Source organism: Symsagittifera roscoffensis, chromosome 7 (assembly GCF_963678635.1).
Source record: "Symsagittifera roscoffensis chromosome 7, txSymRosc1.1, whole genome shotgun sequence".
NCBI lineage: Eukaryota > Metazoa > Xenacoelomorpha > Acoela > Convolutidae > Symsagittifera > Symsagittifera roscoffensis.
In genome coordinates, this window is record NC_087068.1 from 14381811 (window position 1) to 14408507 (window position 26697).

A 26697-nucleotide genomic window follows, 5' to 3' on the forward strand; every position below is an offset into this window, starting at 1 on the left:
ATTTTATTTTGCTTGCTTGAGATTATCCGCAAATTTTTTTTCATTTTTCTTAAGCCAGATTGAGTCAATTTGGGTAGTCTGGAAAAAACGTATCGCCCAAAAACCGCCCAAATGCTTTTGGGTTTTGAGCAATTTCCCTGGACTTTCATGGCAACGAAGGAATAATTTTCATAAACTTTCGTGTTTAATGGCCGGTATTTTTTAGTTAAAATTCGTGAAGATCTCTGTGCAGCATGTGACAAAGAGTCAGATAATAATTGCTAAAATAAGGTACGCTTCATTACTAATTTAGATTGAAAATTCAGTCTGCGTGAATGATCCTCCTTAAAAGTAAACCTCTCAAACTAAAAAAAAACAGACTAATTTTTGTTTGAACCGAAGCCCACAACGTTTGAAGAGGTGGAAAAAAAAGACAATAAACTTTGAATTGCTCCAAAAAATCGAATAGTGAGTCTTATTAAAGACCTAACAAAACATTCTTCTTAGTAATGATCTATTACAAACCCTTTCTGTTGTACTTTGATTTCTGAAAACAAAAAACGCATTATTTTGTCTCAATCCAAAACAAAAACTTTCAGCATGTTTCCATTTTTAAAAAAAATAAAAATTTCGAAAGTATCAGGCTGTGTTTGATAAGAACTCTAACTCCAGCTTAGCTCTTCTCATGTTTTTATTTCCTTAATTCTGCTATTATATTGTGTTTGTTTTTTTAAAACTATTGTTACTTTTTTCTCCGCCTTTTAACAAAGAATTACATTAAAAAGGTGAAAATTGAAATGTTGATTTTTTTTCTTTTTAGTTGTTAATTTCATTGTGGTCGGAACAATATGATCAACTTGCACAAAAACTGGACCGTCGTTTTAATTTTTTTTGGGTTATCCATGTGTTTGTGTTTACTTTTTGAGAATTGATTGAACATGCGCTTTAGAAAATAGCTCCAAAGCTCCAATTAAGGAAACTAACTAATAGTTTAATTTCCTCATTATGATGCCAATTTCTCATTTTAAAGATTTTTTTGAAAGTTTTTTAAAAAAAATTTTATTACAAAAGTTTGCGATGGACAATAGAAGCCAGTAGGAATTTTTCGGTTTCTGAGCTGATATACGACAATTTTTTTGGGGGCTGTGATTTTTTGGGAAAAAGGGCCACTAGGTCTTCTATAGGATGTTTTTAAGGTTTATAAGGTTTTTTCAACCAAAAAATTTGTTATAGAAGATAGAGGGCAGACAAAATATTCAGGGATTTGATCTCGGAGAGGTTGCGTCCAAAAGAAGTGAATCTCTACTCTTTTGGAAAGGAAGGTATTATTGGTAGAAATTCTATTGAAGTGTATCTCATTTGTTATCGTTCGATTTTGAAGGCAAATTTTTAATCATTAATTGAAGCTTAATATTGAAATTCAGATCTTCAGTTTTCAACGTATCCTTACCTAGAAGTACTTTACTTTTGCTTCTAGTTTTTTCCTTGTATTTTTCTTCAGATTACACGTCTGTGGACTTACTTTCCGGATGGTGGTTTCAAGATAGCTGAGAATGTGTCTAAGCCCACACATCCGGAAACATACGTAAATTTTCGGCTTTTTAACAAAAATACATCAAAAAAAAAGTTGTAAAATGATGAAAAATTTTTGTTTTGTTTGTCATTTTTTGCTTAAAAACCTTTTTTTAGTTCAATGGGGTCGGATTATTATGCTCTACTTGCACGAAAACTGGATTGCTTGTTATGATTTTTTTTGGCTTTTATTACTTGTCTGTTATTTCTTCAAAAAGTGATTAAAAGTGCGTTCCACACTAAATTGCTACTAAACTTCAAAAACGGGAAAAAAATAACAAATTAAATTCTCATTATAGTACAATATATTGACCCAAATTAAATTCGTTTGTTTACAGCATTTTGAATCTACTCATGAAGAGAAAACTCAATTTTAATTTTTGTATCTCGAAAAAGAATTTAGAATCGGAGAAAAGTTTGAGAGATTCACTGAAAAAAAACCTTTTGACAAACTGAAAGCTATACTCCCTATTGTCTTAAAAACATGCTTCAAGCACAGCAGAATCATTTAAAAAAAAATTATTCAAACTGTGATATATTCTTGAAATCATTGTAAAGAACTCCCCATAAGCCGAGTCGCACAGCGTGTTAGTAGACTCCATAAAAGTATCGATTCGTTTCTGTTGATTCAGTTTTGGGTTCATTATGCTATCATCTGGCTTGTACTTACTGAAAAAGTTCATTTGGTTACAATTATCTCACCTTTTAAACTTTAGTTTTTGTTTTTGAGATTAACCACGAGATGAGAATTTTTACTTTTTCTAAGCCAGAGTGGGTCCGTTTGGGTGGTACGGAAAAAATATTGCTTAAAAACCACTCAAGTTTGTTCTGATTTTTCAGCGTTTTTCCCTGGAAACTTTTGGCAATTTTTAGTTTTTCGTTTTTTTTATGACTGGTATTTTCAAATCATGTTTGAGAATATCACAAAAAGAACGGTTTGAATAAGTTAATGAGCTCAAAAAGTCAGGTGAAATTTTCTAAAATAAAATAGGATTCACTAAAAACCATGATGTGGTATCAACCCAAAAAAAAATCTTAATTTGATTTTTTGAATGTATCAGACTGCGTTTGATAAGAATTTTAGCTCCAGTTCAGCTCTTCTCTGATTTTTACCTTCACTTAATTATGCTATTATACTGTGTTTTTTTGAATACCATTTTACCTTAAATATTTTATTAGCACCTGTTAGAAAAAAAACTACATACTGAAAAAAACCGATAATCAATGAGCATTTTTGATTTTTGTTTGTCATATTTTTTTGTCAAAAATTAATGTTCACTTCAATGTGATCGGAACATCATAATCAATTTGCCCAAAAACCGGAACGGTCGTTTTCATAACTTTTTCTGGTTTTTCCATGATTGTCTGTTTATTCTTCGAATGCTGAATGAAGGTACGCGTTTAGAAGTAGCTAATAATTTCCAAATAGAGAAAAAAAAATTCTCTCTTTAAGGTTTTTCTTTTTATAAGATCTTTTTTATCCCAAAAGATTGTGTTTGACAAAAGAAGGAAGAAGGAATCTTCGAAGATTTGATAGACCAGATGTTTTGTTGAGTACTGAGGCTGTGTTTTTTTGGAAAGGAATTTCATAATATTACAAACACTTTTAAAGTATAAGTCCTTTGTTAATTTTCTTTATGAAGGCAAGTATTCTATCACTACTTGAAGCTAGAAATTGAAATTCAGATATCTAAATTTCAAACTGTCTTTTACAAGGAGTGAGTTTTTTTGGCTTTCAGCCAGATTTTGTAGTTTTCTTTGGATTACACTTCTGCGGACTTAGCTTCCGGATGGTGCTTTAAATATAGCTGCATGTTTTTAGACAAAAATTGGAGTTTTGTACGAAACATTTCAAAGCGCAATGAAACGCGTTTTTTGCAATGAAAAATTTAGTTTTATATGTTCCAGTTTGTGGGCGGTATTTTCAGTTCATGTTTGTAAAGATCTCCGTGCAGATAATGAAATTAAGAGTCGGTTGAAAGAGTAAACGAGTTCCTAGAACAGGTAACATATGCTAAATTAAAGTACGATTCACTAAAGAGTTAGATAAAAAGCCTTGCTTGGTCTTCTTTTGATTGGCTTTTGATTGGCCTTCTCTAAAAGTTAATCTGTAAAATAAAAAAAACCTCAGTATGGAGTTTTGACTTTTTTGAAACTGAAGCTGACGACACTTGAAAGAATGGACCTCTGCCAGTCAATTTTTCAAAAAAGTGAATATTGAGGCATATTAGAAACATAGTAATTGAGCCATTTCTGCTGTACATATGTTCTCTCAATGTCAAAAAAAAGACATTCAAAAATGACTCAATATTTTTAAAAATAATAATTTTTCGAATGTATCAGACTGTGTTTATTACGAACCTCAATTTCCAGTTTAGCATTTCTCTAATTTTTACGTTCACTTAATTATGCTTTTATACTGTGTATTTATAACTATTGTTACTTCAACTATTTTATCAATCCTTTTAACAAAAAAAACTCATCTAGAAAAAAAGTTGACAAACGTTGAAAATTTTTTGTTTTTATTTGTCTTATATTCTTTTTCGAAAATCATTTCTCACTTCACGGGGGTCAAACATTCATTCTCTATGCACGGCAACCGGATTGTCTATTAGGATTGTTTTTTTTCTGAGTTTTCCAGAATTTTCTTTTAGTTCTTCGAGAGGTGATTGAAGGTACGCTTTGGGAAGTCGCTACTCACCTCCAACTAAATAAAAAATGAACAAGAACTTATAATCCAATTTCTTCATTATGATATTGATAAGTGATCGGCGTCTTGCACTATAGTATATCCAGTTCGAAGTAAAAAAATTTTTAACCATCCTTTCAGCAATGGATAAATTTTCTGACTATTTAAACTCAGCAAAAAGTCACCCTTACGAACTTTACCACCCTGGGATTTGAAACACAATACAATGCTACAACGACCACCATTAGTAAAACTACAGACACCAATCAGTACAACCATGCCGAGGTTTTCACCACATAGAAATCAAAACTGAGTGGACGCAACAAGAATCCCGGACTGAGGTGGTGGTTTTTATTTGATACCAGGCGCCAAATTAATTTTCTGAGCTCTCCGAAACCACTATACAGACCCAAATTTGACCAAATTTTCTGCGCCACAGGCAAGTTTTTGACAAAAAAGGCCAGATAAAAAGCGTTTCAAGGCATTTTTTGGAAAATTTCGACCAAAAAATTGCGTTTTTTTGGCGCGCTCCCTTCCCGCCCTCAAAATTAGTATAGATTGGCGCCAAAGACGCCTTTAGAAAAATTTCAAGGCCAGTCAGCCAAAAATTGATATCTCAAAATAGTACAAAAGGGAAACCCTTTGGTTCGGCTGGGGGTCGAATCCCTGAAAAAAAGAAGGCGTCCGCCTCCCGCTCCCCCCCTAAATCCACCACTGTTTCGGACTATTGCAACCAGTTTCGGTATTTCTTGATTATTGCATGCAAGATTGGGAATTTCCGGATTATCGCGACCAAAAATTATTGTTTCTAGACTATATAGACCAAAGAGAAGTGTCCGCGTTCTTTGGGACAGAAAGAAAAATCTGATAGATCAAAGCAAAAAGGATAGGACTAAAATTTAAAAAATTCTGAGATTGAACAAAGCTATCAAAAAAGTAGCCAAATTTCAGACACAAGTTATAAGTAGTAAATATCAATTTATTTCACAGCGCTGATTTTTTAAAGCTTTTAGTGAAATTTTCTTCAATAAACGTTGGTTTGGAGTAAAGTCTCAGTTGAAACAGTGGTTTAATGACCAGACAGTCTCAGCCAAGTTTTGACGTGGGCCTTTTATTTTTCGGAGATCCCATTGCCCTGAATGGTAGCATTTACTACGACTATATGTGATATAACAACTGTTGTTCCAACTTTCAAAGAAAGTGGCGGATTAATTGTCTTTGAGTGTGCTTTTTTCTTCAGACAAACTTTGAATTCTTATCTAATGGTTTCTGATATCTCATGTAATCTGAAAATATTCAGGGCGTCGCTCAAATTCGAGCAGTCTTGTTATTGTTCAGACCATTTGAAAAACGTGGAGGAACTTTGTATTCGGATGTTTTTGTTTCCCACGCATAATCAGGTATCAAAACAATTATTGGAATGCTTCAAGTAATATTTCATGTTCAAACGCTTTCAGTTGTGATTTGAACGACATTAAAAAGTTTTTAAAAAATTTTCTCCTTGTCTAGAAAACCTGTTTGAAATTTTTGATTTTCAGTCTATTTTCGAGCTAATAAGGTTTGCCAAAATAAAATTTGCAGGCTTACAATAGTGAAAATTTATTTTTTTTTGAGTAAAATTACTTTTTGAAATTTTTTGTGCCATTTTGAGAATCAAGAATTCAAAAAATTTCTGCAAAAAAATGTCTTAATATTTTTACGATTTTTTTTCAAGTCATTTTTCTACAGAAACTGTTTTCGATTTGGCTTATTTGACTATGACCACGCCTAGTTTTTTTTGTTCAGTTCTTTTATCGCACCCTACAGAAAAAAAACGAAACTAATTTGAAAAATAAAATTTTGTAATTTAAGACTATGATCGGAACATTCTGTTCTGTTTGCTCAGCAACCGGCTATCATTGTTAGCCTAATGTTTGCTGTAGCGTCTATCAGATTCGACACCGTAAGGCTTGTAGCCTGCTCACATATGCTAAATTGTTCGAGAACAAATTAAAAGAAAAAATCATGAAATTTGATGTCAAGTTTATTCTAAAGAACGCAAATTTGTTTTTGAATGAAAATCAAGACTGAAAAGAAATAATGTAATTTTCTTTGCGCTTGTGAAAATAAAATCTATTTTTTCATTTTAGATGATTTACGCGGACTTGTAAGAAAACTACAGGCTATTTTAAGTGTTGTTTGCTAAAATGGGCATGTCAAGAGAACCTCCTTTACACCAGTGGTTGAAAAGTGAAACATTTCACACAATTTGCCTTTTCATAATCCGAATCTTTGTCTCGAGCACAAAGCGTGACACGGGATTGACGCCAGCTCTAAACGACCGGGGATATCGCTTTAGAAATGAGGGATTAATTTGAATTAAACGGTTTGAATGAACATGCCAAAATGAACCGACCTTCAAACACAACACACGGTATTTTTTTTACTTTTATCTTCAAAAATGGCCCAAAAAAGTGCTCCAACTGCAATTATTTTACCACTTTTTCAGCAAATTCTATTGGATGAGATGCCTGAAAATAAAGGAAAATAGACAATAAAGATCTAAAATTCGCTATTTGCTTGCATATTGCTGGAAATAGAAAAAGACATCAAATATAGATTCAAACTTCACCTGGATTTTTCCACTTTTGGCTTATACAAACCTATTTTGCAAAATTTAATTTTGTTTAAAAATCTTTTGATTTTTGATGATATTCCTTCAGTAATTTTTTCATCTATCATTTTGTCTGACGTAATTGCGAGAGATCCATCGGTTGGTTAAGGCGATTGTTATCATAAAGAAGTATAAACAGTTTATAACTGCATTCAAACATGCGTTCCTTGGAGTTGAGATGTTTATCTTGGATCCGACCGGGATAAGCCTGATGATTGAAAGTTTTTCTTTCACTGTGACAGTCTTATCTTAAGTGGATTTGACAGAATGAAGATGCGGAAAACTTGGATTTCATTTAGAAGATCGAAGAAAGGTGAGTTCTTTTTTGAAGTAATTCTATTTTAAAAAAGATTTTGCAGTATTTGTGCATTGATACAAGTTAATCAGACACTTCTTGGCGGTATCGTCAGCTTTTTTTCGACCCCCTGCCAACCCAAAGGCCCCCCTCCTTTGGTGCTTTTTAGGAAACCTATTTTTGGCTGACCAACCTAATTTTTTTAAACGCACATTCGGCGCCAATAAATGTTAATTTTGAGAGGGAGCGCGCCCCAAAAATATGCGGTTTTTTTGTCAAAATTTTCCAAAAAGTGCCCAAAAACGGCTTTTTGACCTGTTTTTTTTTTGTTCAAAAGTTCGCCTGCTGCATAAAAAAATTGTGCAAATACGGTCTTTATAGTGTTCTAGGAGCGCTCAGCATTTTGAACAACCTAAAAAAAAGTCGACAAAATTTTCAAATTTTTTTTGAAAATCCGATCCCCCCCTGGAGAAAATCCTAAATCCGCCCCTGCTGCTCCTCCTCCCCTCCATCTTTGACCATTGTTAAAGCTAAATATTTCTCAAAGTTCAAGCCTTGAGTACGAAGTGCTATCTTAACAAAGGAGGGGTTGTAAGACCACGCCCCTTAAGGTACCCGTCCTCAGATTCATGCACGACGTATTTAATGTTTACCCGTTACCTTAGAATACCGAATGTTATCATAATTTAAATGACTGCGGAACTTGTCGCTCTTTGCTTCCATCTGAAACTCCTGAAAGATCAATTGCTGACAATTTAAACCAATACAATCATCGCGTTCATCACCAGTAGAACACCAGTAGCAGGTTCTACGGATAACTTCGAAAACCTTTTCTGTTCGGTCTTATCTTAATTTTCCTTCACTAAATTTACGAATGAACTGAAACCCATATATGAAGATAGCAGATCTCCGTTAATAAATGCTTTTTTATGAGAACGTTTTTTTACCGTTTCCCCAAAGCTCCCCAAAAAGTTGTGAAACAAAGCTGTCAAACAAACCTGAGTTTTGATCATTTGGAATATTTGATTCCAATATTTCAGTTTGAAGTTTTGCTTTCAAACTTTAATTGACATTTTTTTTCAATTACTCAACAACTGCCATGTTTTCCTGTTTATTTATTTCAGATGCGAAAACAACATTCGTGTCAGCGATTCTTCTCTTCATCTTCTCTCTCCTCCAGCCTTGTGATTGTTCTGTGCGGAACACCATTGGTGAGTCATCACCGTCTGTCTACAAGTGGGACGAGGACGGAAGTGTTATCGTGGACATTCCGGTACACTATCTGGACATGCAGCAGACCAATTTCGTGGGTCGGCAGGGATCTCAAGTGACAATGCCATGTACAGACTCAAACACTGATAAAATATCCGATAAAGACACGATTGTCGTTTGGAAATTCGGTAAGTTACTATATTTAAATTATTTTCAATTATATTGAACCGCGAGAAATTTGAACGAGAAAGAGAGCAGGTTTCTTGGTCAAAGTGTTCGAACCGGCCGAACATTTGGTCAATTTTCAACTCAAATTAGAAAATAGTCGTGCAATAATTATAATAATTACTACCGGAACGTTCTTCACTGGATGAAATTATTTGCATTTTCAGTGGAAAACGATTAATGGAAAAATCGACGAATCCGTTGGGTTGTTATTAAGATCAGGGGCGGATCTAGGATTTTCTCGAGGTGGGAGGGGGCGGATTTTTTTTAGGTCGACCAAATTGATTTTCCGAGCTCTCCCAAAGCACTAAAAACTCTCTGTTTTGGCTAATTTTTCTGCGCCGCAGGCAAAAGTTTGAAAAAAAAAACAAGCCAGAAAAGGCGGAGCTTTTAGGCACTTTTTGGAAAATTTTGACAAAAAGCGCGTTTTTCGGCGCGCGCTTCCCCTTAAAAATTAGTCTATATTGGAGCCAACTTTCGAAAATTTTTAGGGTCCGTCAAAATAGTACAAAGGGAAAACTTTGGGTCGGCAGAGGGTCGAATCCCTGAGGGGAGGATATCCGACCCCCTCCCCACGTAAATCCTCCCCTGATTAAGATCATGCAAACTTCCTTGATAGTTTTCTAATTTTACCTCTCTTCAATTGGTAGTTTTTAAACATCTTTAGTTGATATCCAACATGACTGCAAGAATCAAGTCGAGTCCTTGAATGTCCAGACTTTAAGGTGTCTAAAGCAAAATTTGGCTAAAAATTTTGGGTGAAGCTAACTTCATTTACAGTGTTAAGTACAAATTATAATAGTTCCAATCTACTTACAAATATTTTGAACAATGAAGAAGCTTCAAATTAATTTGGAATGGTTCATGAGGCTAAAACAATCAACGCACTTGCTATAGCTTGCAACAAATTTATCGGACGTCTTAAATTTTTAAAATTAATTCTGACCTAGAGACATTGAATTGGCGTTAAAACTGCAATCGAAATTTCAAAACTGCGTTCGAATTGATAAAAGAGCAATGTATAATGATTGAGAATTTCATTTTTGCCCTATTTCAAGAGCACAAATGAAACAGCTTGTTCATTGAACAACGATATGCCATACAATTTTTCAGAGCACAAAAGCACATAGAATACCGACAAAAAGGCTAAAATTGAAGACCAGTCCGTTGAAAACTATAAGAGTTAAAAAAATAAGAAAAAGTTGCACGCTTTTATAAATCGATTGTTGAAAGAAAATGACTTTGTTCTGGTAATTCAGTTAAAAACTTCAAAGAAAACATACTATTTTTGTTTCGACTATTTTCGAAGAAAATTTCGATATATGTGCTCGGATGTTTAATTCTCCAATTAAAATTCGGCTTTTGACGAAAAAGTTATATATCATCCGAAAATTTTGACGGAAAAGTTATTAATGTCCTATTGTATTATTGATGTCATATGGCATATACATTCGAAAGTTATTGTTGTTCTGAGCTGAAATTTGAAAAGATAGTTCATTTGCGCTCATTTTTTGTTAAGTTCTGGGGGTTTAAAAATTGCCAATTTGGCCATTTTGGGACATTAAGCCCGCGATCTTTTTCTTGCTATTAACGCGTAAGGGGAGGCTCAATCCGTCTTAGAAACTTTTCTAAATTGGATTGAGGCATGATATTTGATCTTTTTAATACATTGCTATGTGCAAAAAAATCACTTTGTACCCACTTTACATATTGATTGGGGGATGATTTTCAGAAAACCTCAACAAAAAATTTTTTGAAGTTTTTTTTTGGTTTTTGGAAATTTCATCAATTATTTAAATTTAAACTACTTCATTGAAATTAAAATGCAGTCGGAACATTAAGGGTTTCGCCCTGATGTGAGGTGTCTTTTTTTGTATTTAGTTCAAATCTTCCACCCACATTCAATTTGTACTACAAATTGTTGTTCTTTTATCTGTTACTGAACAAACTGAACAAAATAACATGCCGCAATTTAATTCGGAATAATTTCTAAAGCAAATTAATTCGCTGAATGCACTTCGCGGTCATTGAAAGTTTGAATTTTAGTGCGCAATAACGCTTTTTCCACCGTCATAATTTCGTTATATTTTGTCGCGCGTAGAGCGTAGCTTCAATTTTGAGCTCAAACTTTTATTATGTTTAAGATATTTAAACAATTTTTAAAGGTGATAGTTTAATTACATGGGTCTGAAATAAAACCCGAGCATAAAAACTCCATTTTTTTTAAATCGGAACAACAGGCTTTCTTTAACCCAGGAAACCAACTTTTTTGTATTTTAAGTTCGAAACTAAATCAAGTTCGAAACTATGGCTTAATTTGACTCAAAATCAAAATTCAAAAAAAACTTATCCTTTTTGTAGTGAACGCGACGCTGCAACTAATCAGAAGGAGCTATAGTGTAGCTAGTATTATTTCAACCGGTTTGACTATTTTAAAGAAAACTAGTATGTAGTCAAGTCAAGCATCACAGTGCTCTTTCAGCCTTGATTCGATTTCAATTAAAAAGTAATTCAAACAAAATTGTTTTAATTTCAACAAAAACTGGTCAGAATATGATCGAATTTCAGACTAATTTAGACCTCGCCAAAAATATATATATATCATATTCCCAGATCAATAAACTATACAAATTTATTCTAAAATAAGTAATAGTTTAGTTGGCATGTGGAAGTATACGCGAATAAGAATGAGTTTTTGGTGGGTTCTTTTTCCTTTTTCCCCCACCACACTCAAACATGAATTTTATGGTCTAACGAGTGGCTTTACGAGGTTAATTATGAAGACCAAATATGTTTGTCATTGCCTAATTAGTCTGCATGTCAATCGGACAAAGTGATTAGTAATTCCAAATATAAAAATTAGCAGGTGAGGGGAGGGGGAAAAGGAAAATTAGAGTTTGAAATTGTTAAAAAATGTTTCCCATTAGTTTCTATTCAGTTTTTCAGACGTTTATATCAATAGTTTTAACACGTGTCTTTCTGACAAAGCATTTTTCTTTTTTCAATTTTTTTTTCGTTTTTTCGTTTCACCATTTTTTAGGTAGGTCGATTTATGTTGCCATATGTAGAAAATTATTCTTACGCGAAATCAATTAACACAAAAATAAAATGTCGTATCGGTTTAATTTCAGTTGTGATTGTTGCTGATTGATTAATCTAACAGCAATCTTCTGTCTGTCCTAAATAAAACGTTTAATCAATTTTGGTTCATTTTTTTTGCTTTTTAAATAATGCTTTGACTGAAACTAATTTATTGCATATTTAAAGCAATAGTGAACAAATTCGTGAGGCTTTAAAAACCGAGTTTGCGAAGCATTTTTTTTTGTGGTTATATTTCAGAAGTAACCTCATTTCTTGCACCGAATTTCTATGTTACTTTTCTTCTCCTTTTCACGTGAATCTTAGAAGGCTGATTATTACACTTGTTGTGATATATATAACGCCTCTTTTTAATGCCTTCAACTTCAACCTTCAATTGACCTTCAACATCTAATAAGTTTAATTTCCCCTCCAATTTCCGGAAAGACACCACCGTTACTGATCACTTATCCTGTTTTAGTTACATGCAAATAGCTTGTGTTTAAACGATCAGCAGCTAACTGCGTCTTTAGTTTTTTGGGAACATTAGATTTTCCTTTATTTTCCCTTTCCCATGGGAAGGTGAAGATTAGCATGAAAATCCATCCTGACAAGTTCTGTAATGCGCTAGATGTCAAAAACATCACCCCCTATGGTGCTGAGTGAATTGCAAGCGTATAAACCGCCGAGCCGAAACAAAAAAGAGCCACAATTTGCCGCAAAACGATGACACACAAAAAAACTAAAAGTGTCTAATACTTTTTTTTGTTCACGGGCTTATTTTGAAAGTCTTTCAATTTCAGATTTACTTAATTTTTTCAGATATTTTGCATTCCAGTTTTGTAGTAATAATTTAAAAAAACAATGGAGTGATGACGATATGTTGGTAATTTTATCTATTAGGCTCAAGGCTATGTCGGCTGTTTGAACTGTATCCGTCAAAAACAGCACCCCCTTGTGGTGTGAATAAAATGTGAATGAATGAGCGCAGTGGGCGAATAAAACCCAAACAGACAACCCGTGAATAACCTGTCACGTGTTCAGCCCACCTTCTGAAATGTTTCCAGAATTTTAAACAGCACCCTGCTTCCATAATGATATGCTAATTTCCAGTCCCATTAGTTTTCTTATTTCCCATTATTGCTCTTATTTTTTCTTCCTAACGCTTGTTTTAAAACATGGTATTGACTTTCTTGAGCAAACAGGTTTCGTTTTTTTGAGGGACCGCAATTTCAAAATGAGCCGCCCTGATAAGGTACTTCCTTTTCAATTTTCTCTCTTGTGATGTTTTCTTTTCTAAATTGGTTTTTTCTATTCTGATTCTTTGAAGTTGAGAATTGAAAATGGAGTGTTTGAACATATCATCATCGCCTTTTGCATTTTGTCCTAAGGGTGAAAAAAGAGTATTGGGAGAGTTTTAAGGGCTTAACAGGTATCTATATTACTAATACCCCTAGGGAACCTTATTGCATGTAGTTTCTCGATAAAAATAAAGTGATTCTTTTGAAAAGGAGACTGATATCTAAGGTCTGGACGTATATAGAAAAATGTTCCAGAAAATAAAGTTTTTTTTTTAGAAAACTAACCTCAATCTATCGTTTGAAAAAATTTCCATGATTCACATGCAGTTGAACATTGGAACATTTGAGCAGCTTTTTTTGGTTATAAGTCTGAAAAAGCCGAAAATTGGCCGTAAAAGCCTGGACATGAAATGCGGACATCGACCCGAGAAAGAGAGAGAATTTTAAATTGAGTTTGATTTTCTTATTTGGAAGTACGGAAATCATATCGTGAACATACAAAATCAAAGATGGCGCAGAAGGGACTTTCAAATATTTATGAAAGCAAACCGAAAGCTGCAGATGCAAACTAGTATCCGTTTCCTCAACAAAAAGAACTACTGGATTTTTTTGATAAATATTAATGGCTTTATCGATAAACAATTAAAAAAATCGCAGAAAAGTTTGGAGTTATTAAGTAGCTTTTAACATTTAATTTTATAACGCAAATGAAATTTTAAAATTTCAATCGCTCATTTTTTTTCAAATTCTCTTTTGGATCGCTTCAGTTTCTAAATTGGCTTTCCATTTAAAACCAAATTTGAATAATCAGTATGCAGAAACAGGTTTTATAACTTTCATGGGAAACCTTTGCCTTGTTGTCGGGAGACGGGAATGAAATTTGAATAGATGTTTTCTCATTAAAATTTGTATAAACACAAAATCACGCTAGTAAATTGAATGATGCATCGTATTGAAATTCTTTCGAGGAGAAACTTGAACAGTAAATGAAAATTCGGAGTCTTAAACTTTTTTCTCAGTGCTGAGAAGGAAACAATCGGAGTACTTTGCATATCATTGTTCTTTCAAAAAATGTGACAGATAAATTGTGTTCTTTGGTTTTTCATATTTCCAGACAAGTTTGAACATTTTAAATTTTTAGTGAGCAATTTTTGATCACGTTTTAATATAGTGTAAACACTTTTGATGAACTGAGCTCAATGCTAAAAACATGTTTCACCTGTGATACTTTTTATGAATTATGGGGGTTCGAATTTGGGACTGCTGCGGCCAGTTAAGAAAAATTAAAGCGTGCTAGTCACCAATTTTGTATTACCGCGTAGCGTAAACAGCAAAATCGGCCGATTGAAAAATCAATACAAATTGTTGTTTTTGCGTTTTTGCTCAAACTCTCAAACAATATAAGTATTATTGCGTTCTAACGAGCAAGTGACAAAACAAAAAGCGCTCATGATGATTTCAAAACTAATTAAGGTAATATATACTGTGTCCAAGTGTTGCGTTTTTGATCCGTTTTTGGAAGAAAAAGACTGAATAGTTATGCTTGTGGTAGTTTCTTTTCTTATTGTTCCGACTTTCGATACGAAAGTAACGGAATATTTGTGCTCGGGGTGGGTTTTTTTTTTCTTCAGACAAATTTCGACTTTTAAACTAGCCGTTTTTGACAGAATTTTTTATATCATTCAAAAGGTACTGTTGTCTTGAGCTCAAATTTGAAAAGATATTTCACCTGTGATCATTTTTCGTAAAGTTACGGGGGTTTAAAGATTGCCATTTTGGCCAATTTGGGACAATTAACGCGCGATATATTTCATGCTATTAACGCGTAAGCTGACATTTAATCCGTCTTAGAAATCGTTCCAAATTGGTTGAAAGAAGCTTATTTGCCAGAATTGATTTGTTACAAGAAGCGAAATCTATCTTTTTGTACTTTATATGGCGTGTGGGGGAATGATTTTCATAAAAAAGTTCAAATTTTAGAAAAAAAAAATTCATTCTATTTTATTTCATTTAATTTTTTTTATGTATTACTGCTGCTCAATAAACCTTAAAAGGCAGTCGGAACATTCAGGGCTTCGCCCTGATACGAGCAAACTTGTTCAGTTAAAAATCGACTGCTTAACTGAAAAATTTTTTCTCTACAATCTGAAAAAAAAATCATTTTCTTGATCTTAAAAAGAACAAGACTACTCATATCAGGGCAAAAAGCTCAATGTTTGACTGTTTTTTCAGTCCTATTGAGTAGTTTTTGAGTTTTCACTGTAAGAAAACCTGATAAGTTTTCAAAAAACAATAAAAATTATCAAATTTTTTTGTCATTTCTTTTTTGAAAATCATTCCTCCGCACGTGTATTGTAGGTGATATTTTTTGCTGACCAAAGTTTTAATTGGACTATATTGCGTGCCTAATTTCAATTAGGGATGTTTTCTAAGATGGATTAAATCTTCGCTTGCGCGTTAATAGCACGAAACATATTGCGCCAAAGTTGGCCAAAATGGCGAACTCCAAACACCCATAACTTTACAAAAAAGGATCACAGGTGAATTAGGTTTTTAATTTTGAGCTCAATACAAACTACTTCTCGAATGATAAAAATATTCGTCAAAAATCACTAGTTAAAAAGTCGAAATTTGCATGGAGAAAAAAATAACCCGCCTTTATCGTAACCTGCCAGGAGTCTGTCTAAACGGCTCGTTTTATACGTTACATATGGCAAAATATATATAGAACTGTTCCAAATTGAATTACAGCAGCTTAATGATTCCATACACTACTCAAATTTGAACTCTTAAAATTTGATATTATCAGCTGTAAAATTCATAGTTTTGCCAATTTTTAATTGACCAAACACTATCCGAGAACAATAAAAGAGCAGTCGGAATGTTTAAGGCTTTGCACTGATACGAGAGCAGTCTTTTTGATATTATTTGAGACGCTAAATACATTTCTTTGTGTATTACATGGGCTGTGGGGGATAAAAGGAAAACAAAAAAATTCATTTCTTTAGCGTTATGGGGCAGTCGAAACATTCGATTCTTTGACTTGATATACGAGCAGCCTTGAGCCTTGTTCGTCACTTAATATTAGACTTGGCCTGTAAAGATAACAGGTTGAACAGGTTAATAAGATTCCCTTGTATGAGGGCGAGGCACTGAAAGTATAACGTCTCTGAGGTGGTTTTTAGTGGAAACTTGAAAAATAGAAAAAATGATTTCCGTTGTTTTTATTGAAAGTCTGACTAAAGTTTTTCAAATTTTTTTCCAATTCGCAAAAAAAGTTCCAGGCAAATCATAATTTTGAATAACTTGTATAGTTTCATTGTGATAAAAAAAGTTTTCGGTGAAAAATTTATAATGGGTTATAAATGCAAACGACATGACAACTAGTTTTGTTTAGGTAAAAACTGGGACGTGGCTTTGGAGTTGGGCTTTCGTCTGTACGGAGTGGCGACCATCAAAGAGGTGTGGGAGTCACGTGCCTCTATTGACAAGGACACCTTTGCCCTCAACTTAGAGGAGCTAGACGGAGAAGCAGACAGTGGAAACTACTTCTGCAAAGTGTTCGATGCAAACGACGACAGTCTCTTCAAACGCACACTTACTGTTGAAGGTAAGATTCTAGACGGATCTTGTTACCTATTCGAACCCCCGTGATCTCACAACACCCTCCAAAAAAAACAAAGTAGGTGAACTTTTTTACAAGGTGAAAAATTTGGGTATGATTAACCGTTCAATTAATCGTTTATATGGATGGAAATTCTTTTGCAGCACAGAAAATTTGACCATTTGGCCAAAACAGGGTCTTTTAATTGCTTTGGGAGAGCTCGGAAAAAAAACTTGGTCGACCTAAAAAAAAAAAAAGGTCGACAAAACTTTTGAAAATTTTTTGAAAGTCCGCCCCCGCCCTCGAGAAAATCCTGGATCCGTCCCTGACTGAAGGGCTTGTTTTTTTATCTAGTGACGCCGTGCACTTTTTGTGTTGTCTGCTCCTTTTTGCTTTATAGAAAAAATTAAAGATTGAGTACAAAACCTTGCTTTATAGTCTAATATTGTCTTAAAAATGGGCAAAAATGATTTCAAGTAGCTCTAAAAGTACTATTCTTATATGTTTGACAGAGCGATAGCTGTTTTTTTTCTAACCAGATAAAAAACTGGCTTCAAGTTCGTATTTAGTTCAATTTTCTTATTAAAGCTGGTGAATCATAGCTCAGCTCTTGTTGAAAATATTTTTTGGTGAACTCTAAAGCCCTGTTTATAATTTTTTCGATCAGCTTCAAATTCTATTTTGAATTGTCACCCGCCTATGAAATGGTCTTGAAAAGAAGAAGAAGATTTTAATTTAATTTAATCAATGGAGCAATCGACATAACTGAGTTGGTTGCACTTTTAAAATTGTTTGTGAATTGATTGCAAAAAAGCACCATGAAGAGCTATAAAAGACTAAGTGAAAATTGTTTGAGTTGTTCAGATTTTACAGAATGAATTGATTTCAAAAACCGTTTCAAGAAACATAACCATCAATAACCACCATCAACAAAATCAGAAAAATAAAAATAATTGCACATTTGCCCTCAGATACACAATTTTTTTGAATCATTACGAATTTGTATTAAGGTTAATCTATATATGTTCCTATTCCAATCAAATTGCACAATATTAACATTATAATTAATTTTATTTGCTCTTTTAAAAATTATCAGTAAATTCAGTAGACTTTTTATAGGCCAGCCAAAAATGAAAAAGTGTTCAACGGTGCCCAAAATTGGTGCTTTTCAGCACTGATGGACATCATTTTTTTCGGCACTGTTGTACTTCGGCACTGTTTTACTGCCTTTAGAGGTGTTTCAACTGTGCCGAAATACAACAGTGCCGAAAAATAATATGTTGTCCAAAAGTTCCGAAATCCTCATTTTTGTCGCAGTTGAATTTTCTCATTTTTCGTCGCGTGCCGCTTAGCATGGCTATCCCCCCACCTCAGTCGACCTATAAAAAAGGTCAAGTGAAACATTCTAGAAACCCTCTCTTCTCCGTCAAAAAATCCTGCGGGGGTGTTCAACAGTGCCAAAGTACATCAGTTGCGAAACTTACAAAAAGTCTCAATTTAATGCGGCACGCTTCAATTTAAGTTTCACGCAAAAGCGAGAAAACAAAATCAATTCCAATTCGTTTCTGTCCAAAATGCAGAAATTGTCCAAGACTTTTGGTTCCCAGAAAAAAATGTCCCAAAGCTGTCCCACTTGGAAAACTGCCCCACTTGTTTACGACCAGGTTAAATTGATAATCTCTCAATAGAAGACTTTATTTTGATAAAGCCACGTAAGTGTGCTAGTAGACCAAAATTTTCCTTTGAGTAGCAAATTAGAGACATAATTAAAACAGGATTCAAATTGTTCACACATACATACACAAGTAATGCTTGACTGATACTATTGCCAAATGTAGGCATGAGTGTCATTATTATTGCTCTCGAGTTCCTGCTAACATTGTAAATCCTTTAAAACCAACAAATTTAACGAAAAGCTAGTTTATGAAGCATACGCATATTTAAACCAACAAACTTTAACAGATGCCTCAATTTCGTTGAGATGTCTTTTATCTTAAAGCAAGAAACAGAAGTTCAGAACATCTCTTAAAACAAGAACAGTCGTTCAGATGAGCCACAGCTCAAAATTTGTAACTTGAATTTTCAGAAGATTTTTTCAGAATTTCAGAAGATATTTTCAGCCTAGATATTTCCAGAGTTTTGCTAGAACCATTCTGAAGACGGCAAAATGATCAATGTTATCAAGTTTTGCCCTTCCTTTCCGTTTGGCCCAAGCGAGTTGACTCATTTCGACTTTGCCATAATATTTTCAGTTTCCACTTTTGGGATTTCGATTTTAAAAGTTAAGGCAGGTTATAAAAACTTTTTTTTGGACCCGAGACTTGAATTTATTACTTTTTGATTTTGAAACAAGTGACTGCACCGCTTGGCCAAGCGCTCTTAAAAATTTCAATTACTTCTTTTTTAAAATTTTGTCTCGCTTTGAATGTTCTAGGATTATTTGATACGAATAGAGTCTAAATGTAGAAAAATCAAACAAACGTAAAGATTAACGTCAAGATTTTAACGCAAAGCATTAAAATCACAAGATCAAATCAAAGAAATTCAATTTGTGAAAAAATTTCGGTCACTTTTGCCTGATATAAATATCTGGTTCAGTTTTTGCTCTGAAATTTGAAGAACCTGAAGAATATATATGCTCTGGGTGGTTTTCTCATTCAGACCAACTTTACAACACTCTGGTTCCTCGAGGAATCTATCTCTTGAACTTTATGGGCCCAGTTGCGTGTACAGCACTATAGTAACATGTGGCGGTTATGTCCAAACTGCTCGTTTTCTAAATTACACGCGTGGCAAGTTATCCCGCCTTACGAAACTGTTTTAAATTGAATTGAGGCAGCTAATTGTTTCGATTAATTTTAAACACGACTCAAATTGTAACACTTAAGCTTTGGTCTGATCAGCATAAAATCAATTTTTTTTGTCAGTTTTTCTTTTAACAAAAGCTATTTGTGACTAATTAAAAGAAAATGAGTACCCCTCGCCTTCCCCTTTGGCACGGTAATGGGCTATTCAAAATAATTTCAATTGAAATTTTTTTGAGTTTTTTGAGAAAAAAACTAAAAAGTCCATTTCTGAGCGTTTTTTGGTAGGTATCATTCAAAACCATGCACTCTCTTTCCACTCATTTTTACACATGCCACGCTCCGAGTAAATTTTAGCATATAATGTCGCTTTTGCTGTAAAAATGTATCGTTTTCTTGTTCCAGTGCCTGCAAAGATAGTGTCGTGGTCTGGTGCCGACACCTTCCTGCCTCTGCTGGGATCCTCTCTGGAACTGCACTGCGAGGCCTCGGGAGTCCCCGATCCCATCATCACCTGGCACAAGGCACCCACCGACAACATGATTGTTAGATTATATCTATAAACCTACAAAATGAACGCCTCAACGCTTCAACATTAGCAAAAAAGAAAAGAAGTTCTAAGATTAGGAGTTTCAAAAATAATCAACGAGAGTGATCAAAACCGTTCATTTAATTGTGCGTATAAACCTCAGCCATTGCAGTTAAGGATGGCGGATGCATCGCAGCGAAAAAATACAATGAAATTTGGGAAAACTGGACTTTTTTCTCAACGTTCAAACTTTTTGAAAAAACTCCCCAGAAGTCTCGAAAAAAAATCGCGCAAAACACCAGCGTAAGAAAATCGCAGAAATTATTTAAAACGGGGTTTTGGTTCATTTTATAAATTGTCGTCTGAGTCAGTGACGGATTTAGAGAGGGGGAAGGGATGGGCGGATTGTCAAAAGAGGGTATTTATAGTCTTCTGAGAGCGCTCAGAAAACCAATTTAGTTGACCTACAAAAGGTCGGAAAAAACCGACAATTTTTTTTGTAATTTTTTTGAAAATCCGATTCCACCCTCGAGAAAATCCTCGATCCGCCCCTGGCCCCTGGTCTCAGTGCCTAACAACTAACCGAAAAATAATAGTTGTGTTTTGCTTTTCAGATTGCGCGGGGTAGTGAGTTCCTGTTGGATAATGTGTCCAAGACAGACAGGGGACTGTACACATGCAAAGCGGACAATATGATTGGCCCAGGGGATCAGAGGCACATGACCGTAGACGTCCTCTGTAAGTGCATCCTTTTTGGCAATGGTCGCGTCGGTAGTTGTTTCTGCTCAATTTTCATCGCCAAGTAGGCTTATTGTGTTCAAAGAGGTCAAGTTTTGTCAATTTAAACCCTTTTCAGTTTTGATTTGCAGTTTCACAAAAAGTTCAAAAAAATTGTTTCAGTGTCGAGTTTGTCGCTGTTTCAAATGTCCCTTAGCCAATTTTTTTCTTAAAACTTATAAACTAATATATCATTGTGGGCGGAACATTTTGCGTTACTTGTACAGCAATCGACTGCCTTTGCTTTCCGTATTTTTCATGGACAAATCGGTCAGGTACACAACCGACCGCTCTTAGAGTCAGTTTTTCTTGGAAAATTATAATAAAAAGTATAAGTTTTTGAAGATGAATTGTCATAAAATTGTCATTTTGTCCCCATATAAACTAACCAGGTGTGTCATCTGCAAGTCATGCCTGAATATCGGATGTTCATCTAAACGACCTCATAAATTGGTCTACTCGGCACCATAAAAGGTGGAGCAGTTTAAGTGGGATGGTTCAATGATCCGAAAGGATGACAAACCGAAAATATGAGATATATATCTAACAAAAAACTACTCATTTTTCATGTTTTCACATGTCACATGAAGCCCATACTTACCCACTTTTTACCTTCAATTTTTTTTACACCAAAATGAATATTTAAAATTAGATAATAGTATTTTGAGTATCAAAAAAACTCAAAATTTGGAATGCGTTTCTTAAGAAAGTTTTTGAAAGACAAGCAATGCTCATCTATTTTGAGCCTTCTTAGCGAGACAAACTTTTTTTCTATAATTATATCATACATTTTTAAAACGTTTTTTAAAGCTTGGTTGGACCATGTGAACAGTTATCCCCAAAGTTAACCAAGTCAGCAATCACCTCCCTAAAATAAACGGCAAAAATCTGCAGTGAGTCAGCGTGCAAAAAAACTGGATTGTGATTGGCTGAAAAAGTGACCCCCAACCAAGTGAAAATGATTGGGATGGAGTGGTTTTTCACTTGATCATCTCCACTTGGTGGCTTATTGCACATTTTGTTGCAAGTTCAAGTGCTATATCACGTTCTAGACTAATTCCGATTCGTGTCATAAATTTAGAAATTTTATGACACTTTGCCACATGCGTGTTTAATCTTCATAATGGAAACGCCTCAAGATGATATTTAATTTTTTATGCTTTTTTCATAATATTTAAGCAACCTGGCGATAAATTGAAAAAAAAATGTGCCAAGTAGAATTGGTATCACAAATAAATCGCTAAGTTATTGAAGTTGGAGATTTGTTGTCGTTTTTTTAGCATGAACGATTTGATTTGATGAGCCAGTTTCCGATTTGATTAGTCATAAAAAATGAAACCCCATTTTACGTATAGTTTGGTAAAATGCCAACTATTTTTAAATAAAACTTTCAGTCAGAAAAAATTTAACAATGCATCAATTCTAATATTTTTTTTTTCATAAAATAAGTATCGGCAATGTAATTAGTTTCAGCTAACCGCATTCGAACATGAGTCATTTCGACTTTCATTCACTGAAATTTGATAATTTGGGCTGAATAGGTGAAGAAATTCATTTATACGTATCAATGTCCTTCTTGATCGCTTATTGAGAATAGTTTGATCAATTTTTTTTTGAAATTCTGTAATCGTTAGAACTTATGTGGAGTTTTTTGTAAATTGAGCTTGTAAACTTTTGATTTTATCCGTGAAACGAAACAATAATTTTTTTCTACTTGTTCCAAAGTTTAGAAGAAACTAAGAAAAAAATGTGCAATTGGGATTTTATCAGCTACGGAGGATGATCACAAACATCATTTTGTGCGCTTTTATTTATAGGTTATTAAAGATACCAAAGACCTGAGTTCAATTTTTTGACAATTTTTATTTCTACAAAATAGAATAATGCCGCCTATTGAATTAACAATAGAGTACGAAATTTTCTTTCTTCTAATGCGTTACTGATTCAAAAACAAAATAATTGCCAAAAGCAAAAAAAAGTCAGCAAGCATTGTACTGCGGGGACAAGCTATAAGAAAAGTGGTTTCATTGATAAATTTTTCAATAGTTCATATATAAGTTTGTATGTTGTTCAGATATAGTTCATATATTGTTTCATCATCAAAAAAATGTGGAACAGTATTCTGAGACTTCTGGTTTCTGTCTTATTTAGGAAAATTGAGTGATCTTCGATCGACGCGCATAAATTTTCAGTAACGATATGTAATCGTTCATCAAAAAAAATTAAAGAGGCAAAAACCTATCTTCAGAAGACCAGAATACTGGTTGTCTTAAATCAAAACATATTTGCTCCCATTACCTTTAAGGCTGAGTGTAGTTGATTTTTACTCATAATTTCATTTTTAAAAGTGAGTTAGGACCGAAGTGTAACTCATAGAGTAATTTCGGATAGGGTACACCGTCTGCTCGTCACGCTATCTTATTTTCGGCCGGATAGATTCGTGCAACTTCTTAGTCTAATACCGATCCTAATCTTACTCTTATACTATCTAGTCTCAGGTTGTTTAACTAGTCTCTGCTAGGCTCAATAGATCTAGGGTATACTGGTTTATTGCGGCTGCTGAAGTGCTCGGGAGAGTCCAACTAATTTCTAAGTTAAATTCAAATCTCTCTGGTGCTGAAATTACAAGTAACTTCAGCACTTACAAATAAGTGGGTTGTTAGTTAGATGGATCATGATTGGTTAATATTAAATACTTTACATTGGTAAAACATTTAATTTATCCAATCATAAAATATAGTTTAGATCAGGTTCCACCCATCCGGGTTTTACAGAGTTTTTTAGAACAGTTCTTCTGTAATTCAAGGGTGGATGATGGACGTTGGTATTTGGCGAACATCATAATTTTCTTTCGCTTCTTCTTGTGACAACGACAAATCAATTCTGATTTCAGAATGGTTGGCTATGTCAGGTTTTTCTGTTCTTCGGGGAGAACTTCTTTTGTGTCTGATCTAGCTTGGGAATGGCGTGGAGATTGTGCGTGGAGGGGATGCCTGGTTACTCGGATCTGTACGTATACTTGAACATCGAGGTGGTCATTGGTCTAGTTCAATGAAGTCCTTTTCTGCGAAGTCAAGTCGTACTCTAAATCCTTTGAGTTGTGATTGTGAGCGGCATATCGATTGTAGTTGGTCATTCTCTCTCGAGTGTAGTGAGGTCGTCTTGTCTTTTGATGTTCGTCCTTGGTGTTGTATTCTGATCTATATATTGCATCATGTGATTTTACATTTTATAAAACTTTTATTAGTTTTAATATTTTTTAATAATGATTTTAGTTAGTTGTTTTCACAAAAGCTTTTTGTTTTAGTTCGGTTATTTTGAAGAGTTACTCACCCTTGAGTAGCTCTTATTAAAAATAAAGGTGTGGTCTCAAAGCGTGGATGTAGCGCGGTGGGTTAGGCCGGCTATAGAGCATGCTCAGGACGTCCTTTCCTGGTGGGTTAGGCCAGGAGTGGGAGTATGATTTCATGCGGTGTTTGTGAGGGGTCCTGTTATGTGACAACGTTTTATGTTGGGTTTGTTGTGGTTTTACTTATGTCTTGTTGGTTATGTACTTTTTCCAAAAAGCAAATTGTTTGTGGTATGGGTTTGTCTTTCGACTTTTTTGTGTTTTATTATTTCTTTCTAAGACTTTGTAATAGTCTTCAAAAGAATAAATTATCCAGTTTTAAACTGGGTTAATCCGGTTTGGGTACCGTTGGTTTCCTTTTCTAAGTCATGCTGTTATTCTATGATTTGTGGTATTTAGTAAGCTGCGTTGGTTAGTTTTGTTTAGTATATGATTCCTTTCCAACCGGGTTAAAGGAAAGTTTGAAACATGTTATTGTATGTTAGAGTTGTTGAGTGTGAAAACTTGAAACTGAAATTCATTATTTTAAACAATTCTTCGTGGGCGAGCTGTGCGAGTGTGGATAGAATTTCTGTGCGAATGAATGAAAATATCAAAAGGTTAGTACTGCAATTGCATTTTATTAATTTACTACATAGAATTTAGAAATTTACTGCTAGTTATGGGGGAATTTTAAGATACAAATTTTCATCATATGTAGATTTACTGCTTTTGGGGGAAAATTTTATAAATTAATTTACTGCATTGGTATTATATTTATTTAATTGTTGGTGCAAAAGTTTAATAGGGTCTTAAACAGTTTTGAGGAAGTTTGCTATTTTTTATTTTTCTTTTGTGAATTTTTCAGATGATCGAGGATGAAGGCTAAAAATCTAAAGAAAACATGAATAAAGAATGGTGAGTTTTTAATATTGTAATTAATTAGTAATATTTACTTAATTCATACTTACCTGTTAGTCGTCGGGGAAAAAACCGTGGGGGAAGATGTCGTGAATTAGTTCTGAAGTTGTTAGTAGTTTAGCTAAGATGCGGATGATATTTTTAGTTTGAAGCAGTGGCCAAAGCAATTGAAGTGCCTTAATAGTGGTTAGTTCTTCAGTGCCTACTGCAAACTCATAAGGTGTGTTTTGGATTAAGTTATATAATTTGTGGTTAAATTTAGTGTTGTGGATGAATTCTAAAATTGGGATTTCTATAGGTTGTAGGAACTCGTGCGGGATAAGGAAGGGTCGGGATTCTTCGGCGTTGAAGGTCTTGGTGATGGGGCAGAAAATGTACATTTGGGTTATGGGGTCATAATTACGAAGAATACCATGGAGGTTAGTGTCTTTAATACAATATGTGAAATTTAGGAAAAATGGTGAAGTGTATTTGGAATTGATGAATTGGAAACGATGGTGTGGTTGTCTAGAGGGTGTGTGGAGGTCAAAGTGATTTTGGATGAAACGATAGTAACTGTATGTATGTGTTTGTTTAGTGCGCAACATAATATCGTGTGAGCAGTGTAAATCTCTTTCGTGTGGTGCAAGGAAATGAAAGGTTAGTGAAAATATTTGGAAGCGTTCTTTAAAACTTTCGTATGCTTGTGTGTCTGTTAGTGCTTCTGAAATAATGTGATCAAACTTGCGGTCGAAGATGTTTAGTGTAAATATATATGGTGTCTTGATGAAAAATTTCTCGGTGATTTGTGGATTAGCGAAGCGATCGTCGTCTAAGAATTGATCTTGGTTAGCTCTAATGATGTTGTGATCGTAGTATTCGAGTGTATATTCGTTAGCTCTAGGTGCAGTGTGTGTTTTTAGTGATTTTTTATATCCAACGTAAGTAAATTGTCTAGCGGTTAGTGGTGTAGTGAGTTGATATAGCATGTCCTTGTTTCGTTCTATATCGATGGAAGTGCTGGATAAAGGTAAGCAAAGAGGGTTAGTGAAATGATAGTATGAGGTCCAAGAGAGAGTGGGCATTAAAACGTATTCATCTACAAAGTTGCGTGTTTCGTTAGCGTCGTGAGGGGTGTTTAAAGTGTATTGTGGAAACGAGGGTAAGGTGATAGCTAAAAATTCTTTAGTGTTAGTATGCTGGGGGTGGTTGATGTATTCACGGGCTGTTCCTGGTTTTGCTGGGAAGGGATGGTTGGGGAATTTTCTTTTAAAAGTGCGGTAAGCTCTATTAGTGTTTAGTGAAGATATAGTGGATGTGGATGATGGTGTTAATGATTCAGTATAATTTGAAGAGGGTGTAGGGGGATTGGATGAAATTGTAATGGAGGAGATTTGGTTTATGGTCGGGGTGTTAAGGTGGTAGGGTTGCTGTTGGAGGGTAATAAAATTATCTAGCTCTGGGGAGATTCAGGGGGTGTCGGGAGAATGAGATGATTGGTCAGATTGGTATGAGGAGTAGGTTGGGGTAACTTGGGAAGCATAAGAGGGTGTCGGAGTGATTGGGTCAGGGTTATTGGACAATATGGGTTGAAAAGGAGGTTGAGAAAAATTAGAAGGGTTATGAAAATTATTGGATGGAGATGGTTCTGAGTCGGCAAATTCATCGGGGGTTTCAATATTCGGGTTATTTAGCTGTGAGATGGAGTATAAAACTGAAATATGTGAGTTAGTGTCGGAATTCATGCCTGA

At 34.4% G+C, this 26697-nt stretch overlaps 2 protein-coding genes across 2 annotated transcripts in view; one reads left to right on the forward strand and one right to left on the reverse strand.

The window, feature by feature from the left end:
• The window catches only part of LOC134852138 (signal recognition particle receptor subunit alpha-like), a 394981-nt gene that overhangs the window by 277673 nt on the left and 90611 nt on the right, over positions 1–26697 (reverse strand). The window lies entirely within an intron of this gene.
• Positions 6815–26697, forward strand: part of LOC134851899 (hemicentin-2-like) — a 78518-nt gene continuing 58635 nt past the window's right edge. The window contains exons 1-5 of the mRNA XM_063868174.1: positions 6815–7206; positions 8313–8588; positions 16402–16614; positions 19818–19957; positions 20556–20679. Of these exons, the coding sequence (XP_063724244.1) occupies positions 7161–7206; positions 8313–8588; positions 16402–16614; positions 19818–19957; positions 20556–20679 (799 nt within the window). The 5' untranslated portion in view covers positions 6815–7160. The remainder of the gene's footprint in view (positions 7207–8312; positions 8589–16401; positions 16615–19817; positions 19958–20555; positions 20680–26697) is intronic.